Source organism: Physeter macrocephalus, chromosome 14 (assembly GCF_002837175.3).
Source record: "Physeter macrocephalus isolate SW-GA chromosome 14, ASM283717v5, whole genome shotgun sequence".
NCBI classification, from domain to species: Eukaryota; Metazoa; Chordata; class Mammalia; order Artiodactyla; family Physeteridae; genus Physeter; species Physeter macrocephalus.
The window spans coordinates 31,430,883-31,448,842 of NC_041227.1; the positions used below are offsets into that span (position 1 = coordinate 31,430,883).

Below are 17,960 nucleotides of genomic sequence, written 5' to 3' on the forward strand. Positions count from 1 at the left end.
GGAATTGCTGTTAGGTGTCACACTAGTTACAAGGTGACAGGTATGCTACCAAGCCTAGAGGCTTCCCTGAGGAGTTGCTGCAGGTTTCAGTGGAATAACAATTACAAGGTAGATGGATCATTTCATGCCTGCTGTGACCTTTACAATATGTGAGAGTCATTATTTTAATGTTAATTTGCATAATGGTAGGTCTGAAAGAACAATGGTGAATGCTAATAGCTGCAGGATGCAATAAAATTAAACATCATCTGGGCTGAACTGCTAAAGGAAAAGTTGCCAAAGTATGACTGTTCAAGCACTTAATTTCATCCCAGGTCATGTCCACATTCAATCAAATGCGATTTCTGGTATCTCTTGAAAAACTGGCAATAAGTGACTGGAAGGGAATAGCAGCAACCTCCTTTATATAGAATCCTAACCTGGTAGGCTTTGCTTTTTTACATAACTTGTGTGTCCCCTCCGAGGAAGTTGAATTTGCAACTACCATCACCTTCCCCAAATGACCCCTGACCCCAACTCTCACCACTCCCCACATCTGGCACATACACTAAATTTGATACACCCAGAAGGAATGACTCTCACCTTATGGGCTGAAAAACTTGCAATAAACCTTTGAAGAAGGTAGCATGGACCATGGCTAGCAGCAAGTGATATTTTCAAGGGAAATAGACACTGTCAACTCAAAGTAATAACCCTGCATTCTGAGTTGCAGGTGGGAAGGTGGCTGTGCACAAAGAGAATACAAAGAGGTCATCTCCATTTAGATTTATTGTTTTAAACTATTCCTAATGCCTAGAAAATGGGTAGGTTCGATCATCCTTTACTCCGCACCCCAAATCAGTCTTTGGAGATTATTTATTTACTTACATATTTACTTCTTTCTTTATTGACTTCTTTCTCCCAAGCGTTCAAACTCATTTCCACCACAAGAGGGCAGCCATCTCTAAAAAACAGCCAGAGAGCCTGGATCTTAAGCGCAATAGGGCCAACATTTAGGAAGTTGTGCTTGGGCAGGGCATTCAGCAGCCCCTGGGTAATCACATATCACACACAAGAGGTTCTGTGATGGGCAACACTGAAATGGGATAGAGTGTCCAGAAGTGCCAATTTTCCCTCCGATTCTTGATGATCAAAGATTATTTCACAGACTGACAAGGCTCCCAAGTTATGAAGGCCTGCAGCTGTGAGACATCCTTGATGTCAACACCAAAGATTTATTTTTCATCCTTACTTGAGGCCCATTCAATAGCTGTCAGCTTTCTCCTCCTCTTTAAAAGCTACACACTGATTTAGGTTTCATATAAGTTTTGTTTTGTTTTTTAAATCTCACTGATGACAGAAACTATTGTTAACTCCTCAATTAAACTTGATAGGGAAGGAAATTGTTTCAGAAGCACAATAAACACTTTCTGACTTAAAGTGTCTGTGAAGAGAATATGTTCTCTTGCCAACTTGTTTGGTGTCCAATGATTCAGAGTGGCAAACAGCTTCCATAGTGCATTTTCAGGGAAAAATAGTACCATGTTCCTGAATATTTTGTCCCTCCTCCCCCCCATTTATTTTCCTAGTAGGCAGGCTTCCTCATAAATACCTTATTTGACCTTTATACTTGCAGAAACAGCGAGTGCCTAATTCCCCTCTGTGAGTTGCTAATCCGATTTACGTGAGCGGAACCTAGAATTATTTTAGCTTTCCGACTGAAAAAATAATACACATGGATAATAGATTGTTATGAGTTCCTGCTTCAGGCTTTTCTCTTTCTGCTCTGCAGGCTGAAGGTTCTGTGCAAGAGAACTTGATTTTGCCCATCTGGCCTTTTCCAAAAATTTTCTCTCTTTGGGTAAACTTGTTGAGCTGTGCATGGGGGATCCTGGAATCCTGGAAAGGATTGAAAGCCTTAGCCTTGAAATTTGTGGTGCAGCAGATTTGGGGACTCTCTCAGCTGAGGAAGACAAGTCACTTGACCACATGTCACAGATCAGCTGCTGGGGCCTGATGTAAGTGGGTGGGGCAGAAGGTTCTAAGGTCTCAGACCAGAATTGTCCTGTCTGCTTGGCTCACACTGTGCGTTGTTTTACCTTCCTCTGAGTTGCCTCTGATCTGGGCAAGATAAATATCACAAGGCATGAAGTGACTGCTACCGTAAGAAAAAATAAAATCCCTCTCATCCTCTCTTCTCTCTCTCTCTCTCTCTCTCTCTCTCTCTCTCTCTCTCTCTCTCACACACACACACACACACACACACACACACACACACACAGAGTCCACGATGCGCATGGCAAGATAAATATCACAAGGCATGAAGTGACTGCTACCGTAAGAAAAAATAAAATCCCTCTCATCCTCTCTTCTCTCTCTCTCTCTCTCTCTCTCTCTCTCTCTCTCTCTCTCTCTCACACACACACACACACACACACACACACACACACACACACACAGAGTCCACGATGCGCATGTCACGTATAGCAGGACATCCATTTCACATAGACATATGTTTACAGACATGTGCGCTTTCGTCAGCACATATTTACTATATGGATATATTTAGAGACATACACGTGTATATTTGTGTATTACATATATACTTATTGGAGTAATAGTGCACATTTATATAAATACATTTACATATGTAAATAAATATATCTCTCTTTGTTAAAGTTTAAGTAACACCCAATATCCAATGTCTAGTTTTCTTTTAATTCTCCTCCCACCCCAGGGAAACACAGAAGTGTGTACCCCAAGCCTATGCCAAGATGCCTTGTAACTTGGTTGAGTTCTTCTTTTAATCGACTATTATTGAACATCTTCAAACTGAAAGTTGAATAACGGGCCGGGAGGGGAAATAAGGCCCGACCCAGCATTCGTCCGGGATTTTGCTCCCGGACCCCCAGCCAGGGGCCGCCGCTCCGACGGATCTCCCCTCTGAGGGCAGGGGCTGGAGGCGCGAGCGCCCCCTCTGCGGCCGCGAGTCCCCGCCCTCGGCCCCACCCCGCCGCGGCTGCCCCGGCGCGCCGTCCACACCCCTGCGCGCTGCTCCCGCCCGCTCGGGGATCCCCGGCGAGCCGCGCCACCGAGGGGGAGGTGTTCGGCCTGGGCCGGGAGGGAGACGGCAGGCGGCGTCCCCTTTAAAAGCCGCGAGCGCCGCGCCACGGCGCCGCCGCCGCCGCCGTCGCCGCCGGAGTCCTCGCCCCGCCGCGCCGCGCTGCGCCCGGCTCGCGCTGCGCCCGCCGCTCCGCTTCCCACACCCGGCTGGGGATTGGCAGCCGCCGCCGGACATCGGCCGCCACAGGCTCCGCCGCCCACCCGGACGACCTCGGGGCGAGCGCCTCGCGGATTACTGCGGGCTCCGAGGCACCCGCGCCCGCAGACTCTGCGCGGGTTGGAGCACCCGGCCGTGCGCGCCCCTGCGCCGTGGCCTCGGCTGCCCGGGCCGCGCCGGAGCCGAAGACCGGCGTGCAGAGCGCCGGGGAGCCGGGAGCCGACCCCGAGCGCCGCGATGCCGATCACCTCCCGCCGGAGCTCGGGGGCCTGGGACGTGCCGGCCGAGGTGTGATCGTACCCCAGGCTGGCCACAGAGGGCACAGCGGCTTGGCCCGGGGGCGAGGAGAGCGAGGGGAGAGCGCGGCCACCCGCTTCGGCGGCCAGAGACTCGGCTCGACTCGCTGGAGAATGCGCCCGAGGATGCCGGAGCGCCGGAGCCGCGGTGGTTTCAACTGGCTAGCGCTAATGGGGGTGCGCTGGAGGAAGGCAGAGTGATGCGGGGGGGCAACTCGCCCGGCACCGAGATCGCCGCTGCGCCCTTCCCCGGACCCGGCGTCTCCCAGGATGGCTGGCCCGAGCCATGGCCCCCGGCGGAGCTAGCGCCGAGCGCCCGACCCTCGCCCCCAGAATCCCGGAGCCAGCCCCCCGCGGGGCCACGCGTCCCGCGGGCTCTGGTTCCTAAGGAGGACGATAGCACCAGCTTTTCCTTTCTCCCTTCCCTTCCCTGCTCCGCACTCCTCCCCCTGCTCGCTGTTGTTGTGTGTCAGCACTTGGCTGGAGACTTCTTGAACTTGCAGGGAGAGTAACTTGCGCTCCCCACTTCGTGCCGGTGCCTCTGCCCCAGCGGACCCAGCCTCGCCGCCTGCGAACCCCGCCGCCCCTCCACTCCACTGCTGGGCCCGACTCTAGACGCCTTTCCCTGCGTGCGGAGAGAGACTGCCCGGCCGGCACCCGGGAGGAGAAGGAGGAGGCGAAGGAAGGGAACCCGGTCCCTGCGCCAGGTCCTTCAGCCAGAGCTTTTTCCATGTGGAGGCTCTTTCAATGGACGTGTCCCCGCGTGCTTCTTAGACGGTCTGCGGTCTCCTAAAGGTAGACAACGTGGGCCGAGGCCGGGGCTGTGGGTGGGCGCGGGGCCCCGGCGGATGAGCCCCTCCCGGGGCCAGGTTGGGCCAGACATAAACAGAGCAGGTCCACGTGCAGCCGAGCTCCTGCGGGGATGCCCCCATCCTACCGCCGCCGGGCGACCGTCGGCTTTGCACTCCCGGCTCGCACTTTTCCGCCCCTCCTCCTTCCCTTCTTTTCGGCATTTTATTAGGGCTGTTAACACTTAGATGATTTTTTTTTTAAGTCAAAGAAATCCCTTGGAGAGGGTGGCCCCTGGATTTCACCCGTTAGCTGCCAACCTGTACGCCTTGCCGTGGCGATCCCTTCTGACTTTTTCAAGTTTCTCCGGGAGACCTGCTCTCTGTACTCAGAGCTGCGTCCCATTTGGGAAAATATTAGAAGTTGGGATTCTCCCTGTTTGTTTCCAGGAATGCGAGGGGGCAGTTCTTTCGTGCCACCTTGTGCTGACACGGGAATTAATAGATATTAGCCATCTACGTAATCCTGTGAAGATACCTGCGTATCTTGACTGCATCGGGGGGAGGGGGTTCGGGGATGGAGTGGCCTTCCCTGACACCTCTGAGGTTAGAGACGTGGGCCACAGGTTGCAAGTAACTTCGGAAGTTGTGCCCTTGAGTTTACTGGCTCTGGAAGTTATAGACCGTGTGTGTGTATCAGGAAGTTCTATACAGTGCCTCTAAGGAAGTCACATGCACCGTTTGTGTTTATATGCAAGCGAGCGCTGTGTGATTGGGTTAGTTTAGGGGACGGAGGGGTGTGAGACCAAACGGTGGTTTCCCCAGGTTCTTTGCACAGGCTGTCAGCGTGTCACAGAAAGAAAAGGTGACAGTCACTGACGCGGGGTGGGGTGGGGACAAATCTTGTCAGACGGATTGAGAATGTAATGGGAGGGGGAAATCCATCTGGCTCAGGAACTAAGAGTCTTCCATTCTCCCAAACGTTTGAGCTTCAGCTCCTCTTAAGTGTCTCCGCGAGTGTTGTCAGCCGGGTGGGCACCCTGGAGGAGGAAGCAAGGGGACCGAGCGGGAGCCGGGACCGCGGGGGCGGAAGGGGGAAGGGCTGGGCGGAGAACTCCGTGACTCACGTCGGCCCTGTCCTCAGGTCGACCATGGTGGCCGGGACCCGCTGTCTTCTAGCGTTGCTGCTTCCCCAGGTCCTCCTGGGCGTTGCGGCCGGCCTCATTCCCGAGCTGGGCCGGAGGAAGTTCGCGGTGTCTGCTGGCCGGTCTTCGTCCCAGCCCTCGGACGACGTCCTGAGTGAGTTCGAGTTGCGGCTGCTTAGCATGTTCGGCCTGAAGCAGAGACCCACCCCCAGCAGGGGTGCCGTGGTGCCCCCCTACATGCTGGACCTGTACCGCCGGCACTCGGGCCAGCCTGGCGCGCCCGCCCCGGACCACCGGCTGGAGAGGGCAGCCAGCCTCGCCAACACCGTGCGCAGCTTCCACCACGAAGGTGAGGCTTGGAGCCGGGGCGCGGGGGCGGAGACGGGGGCGGGGAGTCGTCCAGCCAAGCGCCCCACAGTGGGCAGACAGCAGGCGTCCCTGGAAGGGCAGCTTGGCCGGGGCGCTGCAGATGTTTCCATGTTTGCCGCTGTAAGAACCTTTACGAACCTGGCATTCACTCACTGCCTGTGTGGCGGGAGAGCCAGGGATTCCCCTTTGGTAAATCTGCACCCTTTTCCTGGCTTGCAGCCAGAAGAGCGACTCCTCCTCCAGGAACTGGAGAGAAATCAAGTGATGGGGAAGATGAGGGCAAAAGGCTTGCCCCTAGTCAGCTAAACGTGCAAGAATTCCATAGGAGAAGAATGAGAAGGAGGGGGGCAGATTGGGATCTCTTTAGGTCTGTTTGGAAGCCTTTGCTCTATAAATCTGCTTCTCTTGCTTAAGCCGGGGTTTCAAGCGTGACAGAGCCAAGGGCAGAATTTTCAGAGATAGTATTGAAAAATCAAAGCCCAGGGCTCCAATGTCTTTCTAATTTACAGTAGATCTGGACCTGGTTTGGAAGATTTCAAATCCCTCTCTAATCCTCGTGGGAGATCAATTCCACAGTCAATCTTATTGTTTCCACAATGACTTTCTTGTCTTGTGCTTAAATCTGAGATGAACTCCGGAGTAGAGGCAAGGCTAGCCTTCAGATAAAAGATTTTGCAGCAACTGCCTGTTTTCCTTCATGTGCATTGAAATGTGGGCTTTTTTTTTTCTTTTATGATACTGGATGTGGTTTTTTAAAGGTAGGATATTTATGCTTGTTTCATCAGAAAGGCATTTAGTGGATTTGAAATGTCTTAGAGCAGCTAGTGAGATCTGTTGTACCCAAGATCTTAGGGCAATTGGTCAAAAATATTTTCCACTTAAATTATTCTTCTACACTTTTAAATGCTTCTTTGGCTTAACACATTCTAAACGAGCCCAGGTTCGTTCAAGTTCTAGAGAATGGTCCAGAGTTGTATATCACAGAGCAGCCACTTGTAGGATATCAGGGAACTGGGATATTGTTCCGGTTTTCTTTCCTTGCCTTGCTGAGGTGGTCAATTTCAAGTGGAAATCTACCCTCTGATATACACAAATCAGTAGTGTCACAGCCAGGCATTTTCTGCCAGTGTGAAGGAGAACTTATACTTGTGAGAACAGCAGTCGATAGTGGGAAGGGGTCCTAAAGACCGGTCACATAACAAAAGGGACTTCATCAAGGCAGCTATACATAATGAAGGGGACATGAATTGAAAAATCAATTCATTTTTCAGCACATTTCTAAGTGAGGTGCTCTCTGCTAGCAGAAATCATATTTGAAAGGAAATAAGATCTCATTTTACTCCTTCAGGATTCATCCACTGAAAGCAGAAGTTGTCTCTTGTCATGCAGAAATGTTCTTGTTCCTGTACATTCTGTCATCACCACCTTGGGGAGATTATAGATCCAGCTCGTCATTCCCAGCTGCTGCTGATTAGAATTGTTTTTCTGGATAGAAGAGTAATAAGAATTGCTATTTCAGCCACCTCTCCTGGAGATATAGCATGGAAACCATTCTGAACTTTATTTTTAAGGCCAAGAAGGCACTGTGTGTGTCTCTTAGAACTTTAAAGGAAGATAGATCATTTAAGGCATTTGACACCTAAAAACGTTCAGTTGCATGAGGATTCCATCAGTGAAGTCTGCATATTTCTCCTTCCTCTGGAAGTGGCTCAACCAAAACTAAACAGGCTAGAGCTTATTGGAGTGTATGATTTTAACTTAAATAGCATGCTTGAGTTTATAAGTCAGAATTTATGTCTTTAAACGTGTAAATGTTATGCACCAAATAGTGCAGAAGTTACCAACTTGCTTAAAATCAACTAGCAATAACTTCAGATCTTTATGCAATTAGATAATTTTAAAAAGCTATGTAATGTTTGCCCCAAGTTTCAACAAACCCATTCCTTTTCTTCTTAAGACTAACATATAATCATTAAGCTACAAATTGCCCTCTTTTGAAGACCGTTTCATTTTTACGTAAACCAGAATTTGGTTTTTGTAAATATTCTTGTTTATAAAACATCCATGCATGGCACTAAAAAGTCTTTTAATAAACCATGTGATTAAGGCTGCAGGTTTAAGAGTAGACTTTGGTTCCTAGAGCCTTTGTGGACGTTTATTTGGTAAAGGACCAAAGGACCTGATTAAGAGAATTACCTGTTGGTTTTATTTGCGGGTGGGATCTGGGTGATTTGGCGAAATACAAGACAAGAAGTATCATGATGGCATTCTTTCAGCTGATGTGTGAAGATAATGGGTCCACGTCATAGGTGATATGACACAGAAATTATCAGTTGTCATTTCTCCTATTAAGCTTTGTCTAGTCCTTTCTCCAGTGGCTTTTATTCGGGAGAGCCCAAGCGCTGGAAAATTTTTCTTTTTTCAAAGTTGTTAAAAAAGTGCTTCGGAACTGCCACTGAGGATAGAAAAATCACTTCTTCAAATGGAAACAGTGTTTTGTGTTTTGCTTGTAGTTAAAAACACATTGAAATTGGTTGACTTGATTGGCCTTGCAAAAAATCTTCATTCTTTCTTGTCAGATTGGAATATGGAAGGACCACGTGCTCACCCTCCAGACTCTGAAGGACACAGTTCTCTTTTTGCCCAAAATAACTGAATTATTTGCCTCTATGACTGAAGCTTTGAAATAGAGATTAACCCGGTTCCCACAAATGGAATTTTCTTGAAAATATCCATTTAAAAGGAAAGTTCAAGAAACAACCACTGCTCTGTGATGGAGCACTAGTATCACAAATTCCCAGTGCAACCAAAGGATTTGGACACATACACCCCCCCAAACCAGTGCTCACTTGGGGTGCTTCCCTAGTGTCCCCAGGTATTTCACTGTGATTGTGAAAGGCCCCCTTTAGGTAGAACAGGCGTTCTGTTTGGAAATGCTCATAGAGATTGAGGCTTTGGTGCCCAGAGATAGTTCTTGCACTTATGTTTTACATTTTGCCTCTTTCTTAGTGGTTCCTCTCTGTTCCCCCTTGATCCCTCCTCATTGAGCTATTCTGTCTTTTTTTTAAGACTTGCCCTTTGTGTATTTCACCAAATAAGCAACAATAAGAGGGCCGTGGATCATCAAAGGTGTTGGAGCTAAGAGAGTGGGTAGAGGCCAAATCAGGGTTGGTGACAACAACCATGCTCTTTCTTTTAGCTGCCACCTCCTTTGTTGTCTTTGTTTTTTTAACTGATTCATTTTAACCTTTTGTATTTTATCGTTTTTTTTTTCTCCTTGATACATCAATTCTTTAACCATTATTTTATATTTTGGAAAATTTTATTTATTATTCTCCACTACTTTCATTTTATTTCAGGGCAATGATTTCCAACCTTACTGATTTACTAGAACATTCCCAGGTTTTTATTGTTGTTTTCTTAGTGGACATTTTTTGTCTAAAGAGTGTTGCAAAATTCTCAAAATGTAATGACAACTCACTTTTTGCTAAAACTCGTCAAAACTTGTCCTCATCATACTGTAGGACAAACAGGCAGTCACAAAATATCTGTTGTTCCACACAAGATCTGTATGTCCCAGTGGCCCCTGCCACTTTACTTTTCTGCTTTACTTTTCTGTTCTGTCTGCTTCTTCCACCATTTTTATCCCTTTAACTGGAACAGAACTTGCCCTACGGTTATCACTGTGTTAAATATAAATCTGCCTCTAATGGTTTTGACTTTTGCTTGAGTTTTTGACTCCTCCCCTATGTTAGATGGTGCCGTCTAGTGGCCAGAATCTTGGGAGCTGCAGTGGACTAAAGTTCATAGTTATGTTCTTAGCTTACTAGCTCTGTGACCTTAGGAAAGTCACATAACCTCTCTGAGCTCCAACTATTTCATTTACAAAATGGAGCTAGTAACAGTTCCTCTCTAACTGATTTGTCATAAGGTAATTCATATAAAGTTCTTAGTGCCAGACCTGGCACAAACAACCATTCAGCACACTTGCTGTCGTTACCGTGATGACTTGTTTCTTTATGTCCTATTCTCTCCTGGTCTAGGGAAGAGGAGGCCAAAGTGGACCTAGGCTAGCTGAGGGAATTCAATCTCATCTTTTCGAATGTAGATGAATAATTGACAGCGTAGATGATTAAGTTAGAACTTCACTTTTTGGAGGAGAGGTCAAATGTTATTGTTGCCTTATTTTTCTTTACTTTCCCACATTTTTGCAGCCATAGCTCCATCTATTTGGATAAGAACTTAGAGGTTCAAGAACCCATGTCTAAGATAGGCTGGAATCCTCAGATCCCATGGCAAGTGCAGCTTATTCAATAAGGTTATTTACAGAGAATTAATAATTGTATATACCTCTAGAAAAGCATGTATTACCTACTTAGGTAAATGCTCCATATTTTCAGAATCCCTAGGCTTGATGTGGTGATTTGCAGATTCTTTGCTTCATTTCAAAAGGTTCAGATTTTTTTCTACCTTCTAGAAAAAATTCATGTTCCCTTGAAGATCAAAGGAGAGGGTAGTAGATGCCCTAACCTTGGTCAGTTGTTTTCCTGGGTTTTGGGGGTTCCTGTGACTTTCTGACTTATTTCTGTGACCAGAGTCTGCGGTCAGGGGTCTTGTCATGGAGGCCTTTGTATTAAGGAGGGATAGTGGTCCTTCAGGGATTAGGCTGACTGAGATGAAACTGCAAAGTTGGAGAGGGATCTTCACATTACTTGTTAATGTTTAATAGTGTAATTTTTTCCCTTGCTATGTGATTATCCTTTTGGCCACTTACCTCCAATGAGATTTTGAAGCACATGAAACTGCTTTTTTATAGGTTAAATCCAGCTGAATGGTGGCAGTTTTATATAATTCAGTCTCATGTTAGTCTTTTGGAGGGTTATTGTTCTATTTAATGCCCCTTTTGTACCCATCCTCTTTACTTCATTTACTTGTCTCTCGTGCTTACCTGGGAGATTGTTCCTTCATCCTCCCCCTGGCTCTGTGTGTGTGTGTGTGTGTGTGTGTGTGTGTCATGTTAGTCTTTTGGAGGGTTATTGTTCTATTTAATGCCCCTTTTGTACCCATCCTCTTTACTTCATTTACTTGTCTCTCGTGCTTACCTGGGAGATTGTTCCTTCATCCTCCCCCTGGCTCTGTGTGTGTGTGTGTGTGTGTGTGTGTGTGTGTGTGTGTGTGTGTGTGTGTGTGTGTATGTATGATTTCTCTGGGCACCTTTGTTAATACAGCTGTTCCCCAAAGGCCCTGGATAATGTGCCATTCCTTCCTCTCCTTAAAAGAAGAGAGAGTGCTTTTAGGTGTGCTGGGATCAGCGAAGTCAGTTGCCAGGGTCCAGGCCTTGGCTTTGTGTCATTGTGTCTGAAGGATGTGTTGATTTTTAGGTCACTCTTTTTTTCTCTGGTAGCTGGTGGCTTCTCTGCTGAAAGAGTGCCTTCAGGGGAAACATCAGAGGGCTCCTGAATTGCAGGGAGGAAAGGAAAGAAGGGGCTAAACACAACCCTTGATACTTGTCGGAGCCACAGAGGAGAGCTCTGGTTGATTGGTGGGAGGGTTATTTTAAAAATAGTGCCTGGCCTGAAGTACGATTAGCCAGCAGCAGGGTTTAGAGAGGCTCCCCAAAGGTATCCGTACGGGTGTGGGTTAGCAGGCTTGAGGGGACCGTGGGGGACTCCCTTCTTGGCCTGATGGTCTCCCTGTCCAAGGAGTGGAGCTTTAGATCTTTCTGTTCTGAGTCTGGCTGCTCACCCCGGCCTCAAGTCTTACTCCTTGGCCAACGCTAATGGTTCTTCTATTCATATCTATATTATTTAACAAAAAGGCACTTTAAAATACGTTCCTGGCAATTTATACTTGCATGTGAAAAACGTTCTCTAAAACCTTTAGCCTCTAAGGGCTGTTCACCAGCTTCCAGCATTACCTCTCCTGGGAGCTGCTAGAAATGCTGCATCTCAGGCCCTACCCCAGACTCACCCACTGAATTAGAATCTGCATTTGAAGAGTTAAGGTGTCCTATAGGTGTTTTGCACACAGGTTGAAGTTTGAGAAACGTTGCATTAAAGCATTCCTCCATAATTTGGTATAAACCACCCCTGTTGACCTTAGCTTGCAGTGATGACTGTTGCTTTGATGATGAAGGTTTACACAGGTAGAACCTTTGAGTGAGCGATCTGAAGTGATTATCCTTTGCTAAGGTGTCTAAATTTTGTGAACAATGAATAGCTGTTTGGTTCAGGAGAAATACAACCAGAAAATTAATGAAAATATGGTTTCCTCTTATGGTGATGACATGGCCAAATAGATTTTGTTAGCACTCAGCTTGGATCCTGAATGAAGCAGGTAAAATTTGTTGACAGTGAAATAACAGGATGTGGTAAAGCTAGTAGAAAGTAAACCCAAATATCCCAAATTCTAGTGCTGTTTACAATCAATTTAATAATAATGTGCACCTTTGATGATTTGCAGACTATACTTCAAGGTGCCATATTATATTTTATTGTTTGCTCGACAAGCGGTACTCCTTAAAATTGAAATTCTGGAATTTTAAATCAGGAAGAACTTTTATGAATAGCCCACTTAAATGACTATTTTAAAATAATGATAATAGATATAAAATGATTATTCTGTAATTAGATTATCCCTTACGTCATGAATGTCATAATGGCATTTCTGTAGATTTTTATAAATTTGGGGGAGATTTATCTGTATCCTGTAGCCTATTATTGGGTAGGTGTATATTTTTAATATGGTTTATTTTTTTTTAAAGATAAAGGAATTACAAACAGAAGAGAATTATTTTTTTCCCAAAAGCATCTAAAATGAGATTTTGATTTTTGAGGTCATAAAGAGGTGAGAGAACAGACAAAGTTGGGAAGTTATTTCTCTTGAAATCATCCAGCCTTAATTACTACAGTGTCCTAGTACCACCCTTACGTTTCCAAAGAAGTAGATCCCTGTAAATGCCTTTGTCTCTGGACTTTTGAGTAAAATAGTAGGGTGTACTTTGCAAAATGTCATCGTTGATGTTAAGTTTCAGAGTCTTTAATTAGGAAACTGAAATCTGTATATCGAGATTTGTAAATCATCTAAATTGCAGAGTAATGTTTTAGAATACTGCTTAAGGGGTTGACATTAAAGCCTTTTTCTTTTTAAGAAATGCAATAATTTCTTCAAATCCTCACTCATTAGACCTCTATTAACTATAGTGCTGACTTTTTATTTTTTTTTTGCCCTAAAGTCTGTGAATTCCAAAGAAATGCTTCACCATTTCCCCCATTATTATAGCCACCTGGAAGCAGTATTCACGTATTAGATTAAACATGTAACAGTGAATTGTGAAATTTTGTTTCATGGTGTGTATATTGACATAAATGTATAGAAAAGAGAGGATCATTTCTTTATCTAAAGGGGAAATTTTAACTTTCTGGCTGCAGATTTTTACATGTGTTAAATCAAACCCTGAAGTGATGTATATAAATCCTTATATACAATCAAATTGTCATACTTGCCTTACTGAATGATTTTTCTTTTTTTCCACTTTTTTCCATTAAATTAGAATCTTTGGAAGAATTGCCAGAAATGAGTGGAAAAACAACCCGTAGATTCTTCTTTAATTTAACTTCTATCCCCACTGAGGAGTTTATCACCTCAGCAGAACTTCAGGTCTTTCGGGAACAGATGCAGGAAACTTTGGAAAACAATAGCAGTTTCCATCACCGAATTAATATTTATGAAATTATAAAACCTGCCACAGCCAACTCCAAGTTCCCCGTGACCAGACTTCTGGACACCAGGTTGGTGACTCAGAATGCCAGCAGGTGGGAGAGCTTTGATGTCACCCCTGCCGTGATGCGGTGGACAGCGCAGGGGCTCGCCAACCACGGGTTTGTGGTGGAGGTGGCCCACCCAGAGGACAGCCACGGGGTCTCCAAGAGGCACGTGCGGATTAGCAGGTCTTTGCACCAAGACGAGCACAGCTGGTCACAGAGAAGGCCCTTGCTGGTCACTTTTGGCCACGATGGGAAAGGACACCCTCTCCACCAAAGAGAAAAGCGTCAGGCGAAACACAAACAGCGGAAACGCCTCAAGTCCAGTTGTAAGAGACACCCTTTGTACGTGGACTTCAGTGACGTGGGGTGGAATGACTGGATCGTCGCTCCCCCGGGGTATCATGCCTTTTACTGCCACGGGGAGTGCCCTTTCCCCCTGGCCGATCACCTGAACTCCACGAATCACGCCATCGTCCAGACGCTGGTCAACTCAGTTAACTCTAAGATTCCCAAGGCGTGCTGTGTCCCAACGGAACTCAGTGCCATCTCCATGCTGTACCTTGACGAGAATGAAAAGGTGGTATTAAAGAACTATCAGGACATGGTTGTCGAGGGTTGTGGGTGTCGTTAGCACAGCAAAATAAAATAAAATAAATATATATATATATTTTAGAAAAAAGCAAAAAAAAAAAATCAAGTTGACACTTTAATATTTCCCAATGAAGACTTTATTTATGGAATGGAATGGAGAAAAAAAAACAGCTATTTTGAAAATATATTTATATCTACGAAAAGAAGTTGGGAAAACAAATATTTTAATCAGAGAATTATTCCTTAAAGATTTTTAAATGTATTTAGTTGTACATTTTATATGGGTTCAACCCCAGCACATGAAGTATAATGGTCAGATTTATTTTGTATTTATTTACTATTATAACCACTTTTTAGGAAAAATAGCTAATTTGTATTTATATGTAATCAAAAGAAGTATTGGGTTTGTACATAATTTTCCAAAAATTGTAGTTGTTTTCAGTCGTGTGTATTTAAGATGAAAAGTCTACATGGAAGGTTACTCTGGCAAAGTGCTTAGCACATTTGCTTTATTTTTGCAGTGCTACTGTTAAGGTCACAAGTTCATGTCCAGAAAAAAAAAAAAAAGTGGATAATCCACTCTGCTGACTTTCAAGATTATTATATTATTCAATTCTCAGGAATGTTGCAGAGTGGTTGTCCAGTCCATGAGAACTTACGTCCTTATTAGGTGGAATATTTGGATAAGAACCAGACATTGCTGATCTAATATAGAAACCCCCCACCCCTTAGTTTGCAGAAAGAGTAAAGCAGGACCAATAGAAATAATTAAGAAAACGATGAACCTGCAGGAAAGTGAATGATGGTTTGTTGTTCTTCTTTCCTAAACTAGTGACCCCTTCAAAGGGGCTGGTCTGGCCAAAGTATTAAATAAAACATAAGATTTCTTCATTATTGATATGTGGTCATGTATATTTAAAATTGATATCTAGTGGCCCTCATGAAGAGTTGAAAATTGATTTGTATTTTACTTTTACCTCACCTGAGAGCTCTTTATGCTCAAAAGGACTCAATTTTCTAACTTTGCCCCTCCACAGCAAAATTGTTTTCTGCCTACCCCTGTTCTCTGTTCCATCAGCTTGCTTTTCTTTCCAAGGTTATGTGTTTGAACACATTTCTCCAAATGTTAAACCTATTTCAGATAATAAATATCAAAGCTCTGGCATTTCATTCTATAAAGGCCAACCTGTAAGAGAAACTGGTGCATTTGTACAGCGTTCACAAAGATTACCTTGTATTTGCATTTTTGCTTCTGAGGCTACTCATTTTGGAGGGAGGTGGAGGTAGGGAGAAGGCAAGGAATGGTTGGAAATTTGCAGGCAAGTCATTGGCTAATTCCTAGGAATTAATCAATGATTTAGTATTTCACATCAACCTCTTTGGGGCAGGAAGATTTAAGAGAAAACCAAAGCAACAAAAATCAAGCAAAACCTGGGGAACCCAAGATAAAGTTTCAGAGATGATATCCCATGCAATAGAGGCAATGGTGCCAAAAAATTAGAAAGGGAAAGTGTCTGAGATCAAGCTTCTACAAGGACATCTGCCAGTTGGACTGAAGCCCAAGCAGAATGAAGTCGAATTAGACCGCTCAGAATGAACACATACCAGTGGCAGGGCTTCTGTGCTCTGGGTTGAAATCAGACCCAAGGAAGGGTTCTGTGGGTATACTTGTATGGCCAGGGGACCCACAACCCCACAATTTTACTGGAAGTATTTTAAGGTCAATTTCTAGGACTTTGTGTCACCTCTGATCCTGCTGTGATTGGTGAGGCCTAGTTCTAATTTCCTTTCCTAGCCCTGCCTTGATTTGGCCGAAAAAAAGTGTGTTAGTAAAGGAACAGACTGTTATCATCAGATCCTTCCCAGGAATTAACTTGCAATGACCCTGTTACATTTTGGGTTATATTTTGGGTGTGATAAGTTTAACCCTAGTTTTGAGATCACGTAGATCATATTTTTCTAAAAAATTAGTACAAGTTATCTTTTATTCCTTCCACTGTTAAAATCTTTTAGTTTCTTTTTATCCTGATTCTATTGCTCTTTATGTATCATTGGTGTTAGACACCCCTGTGGAGGGCGGGATCGTCTTTGTCCCTTGGCATTCTTCACCCTCTCTTGCCATGGATGTGAGGGGCAGGCTGCACAGTCGTAACATCTTAAAAAATAATAATCCATGTTTTCTCATCTCCAAATACTCCAGATAAGAGTTGTAAAAGTACAGCACAAGAATTTCATACATTTGGCAGTTCCATCCCTTTTTATTTCTCTGCTTCATTGGGTCTGATTTTCTCGGTTAAAATGGTTCTCCAATGTTCTTTTCTCAAATGGTTCTCAAATGGTTCTTGTATAATATATATGTGTAAATATATATAGACATATATGTGTAATATATATAAATTATACACAAATATATGTGTAAATATACAAATATATGTGTAAATACATATAAATATATGTGTAAATATATATAGACATATATGTAATATGTATAAATATACATATGAAGATATATGTGATTAGTATTACATATATGTAGATGATGGCATTTTTAGTTTAGTTTCAGAGATTTTTTAATAGTTGAGGACTCTGACCCTCTTGGCAGCTCATTTGAGAAACATAATATTCTTACATATATTCTACATTCCTACAGACATTTTGTCTCACATTCTTCATTCTGAGAAAAAAAGTGTCATAACTAACCCCATGACACTGAATGTCTTCAGTTTTCAGTCACTATTCTATAGGAAACTTGGAATCTTTTTAGAGTTGGCTTTTCACAAAATGTAGTAAGTTTCTGAATTTGGGGAGATCACCTTTCAAAATTAAATTGTGTCATCTCTTTTTGTGCTTGTCTGGGCTGTGTGCACCTCCCTGGCATGGTTTTAACCTGTATGGCGGGTCCAGATTGCTCGTTTCATTTTTTGCCTTCAAAATTGGGGAAGAAGAAGATGAGTTGTTTACAAATTTCTCTGTGCTTCCATTTCTTCGTAATTTCTACTCCATTTGCTGCTTTAAATGGTACCTCAGAGGCCAAGAGTGGAGAGATGATCTATCAGTCTGGTCTAGGTAGCAGGCTACATCATTACTGGATAATCTTAAGTGTTCCATATTTTTTTCCTCAGTTTTTTATTGGAGGTGGAAAAATCATTTGTGCAATTCACAGCACTTTTTAAAATAGTGTATTTCTATTCTAGAGTCATATTAATGTTAAGATATTGATTCACGGAGTGTTAGATGCCGCAGCCCCCCAGTCTGTTACAAGGCAAAAAGAACCTAGCCTTGCAGTAAAGAACAATTTAAGTGTAGAAATAAATGTGACATGGATAGGCAATCACAAAGAAGTAGGACTGCCCTGGCACTATTCTATTCCTTTTCTGCTTTATTTTTTTGCAGGGCCACTGACATAAATTACAGCCTTATGTTTTTCTCCGGGGCAGAGTTTTCTCACTGTTTCCCTGCCCTGCAAACTTCAAAGTGAACTTCTACCTAAGTTGGGGGACCAATGCTCTAAATAAAACTTTTTAGATTTTAATGTGCATGCGAATCATCAGTACTAGCTCCAGCAGAATGCAGCCTTGATGTGTACACAGACCCCTTGGGATCATGTTATAACAGAGGGTCTCTTGCCATGAGTCTGGGGTAGGGCCTGAGATTCTGCATTTCCAACACATTTCCAGGCGTAGCTGCCTTTACCCACCAGCTTCAGGTCTTACACATTGCGTAGCAAGGCTCTAAGAATTCTCAAT

General features: G+C 44.2%; 2 protein-coding genes across 2 annotated transcripts; both read left to right on the forward strand.

The window, feature by feature from the left end:
• Positions 1–1,860: 1,860 nt before the first annotated feature.
• Positions 1,861–4,067, forward strand: LOC129392706 (basic proline-rich protein-like). Its single transcript, XM_055089729.1, has 2 exons — positions 1,861–1,997; positions 2,933–4,067. The coding sequence occupies exons 1-2, from the start codon at positions 1,861–1,863 to the stop codon at positions 4,065–4,067; spliced, it is 1,272 nt and encodes a 423-aa protein (XP_054945704.1).
• A 144-nt stretch (positions 4,068–4,211) lies between these two features.
• BMP2 (bone morphogenetic protein 2) lies at positions 4,212–15,375 on the forward strand. The gene is made up of 3 exons (XM_007103077.3): positions 4,212–4,350; positions 5,488–5,837; positions 13,410–15,375. Exons 2-3 carry the CDS (start codon positions 5,495–5,497, stop codon positions 14,252–14,254), a joined length of 1,188 nt encoding a protein of 395 aa, XP_007103139.1. The 5' UTR covers positions 4,212–4,350; positions 5,488–5,494; the 3' UTR covers positions 14,255–15,375.
• The last annotated feature ends 2,585 nt before the right edge of the window (positions 15,376–17,960 follow it).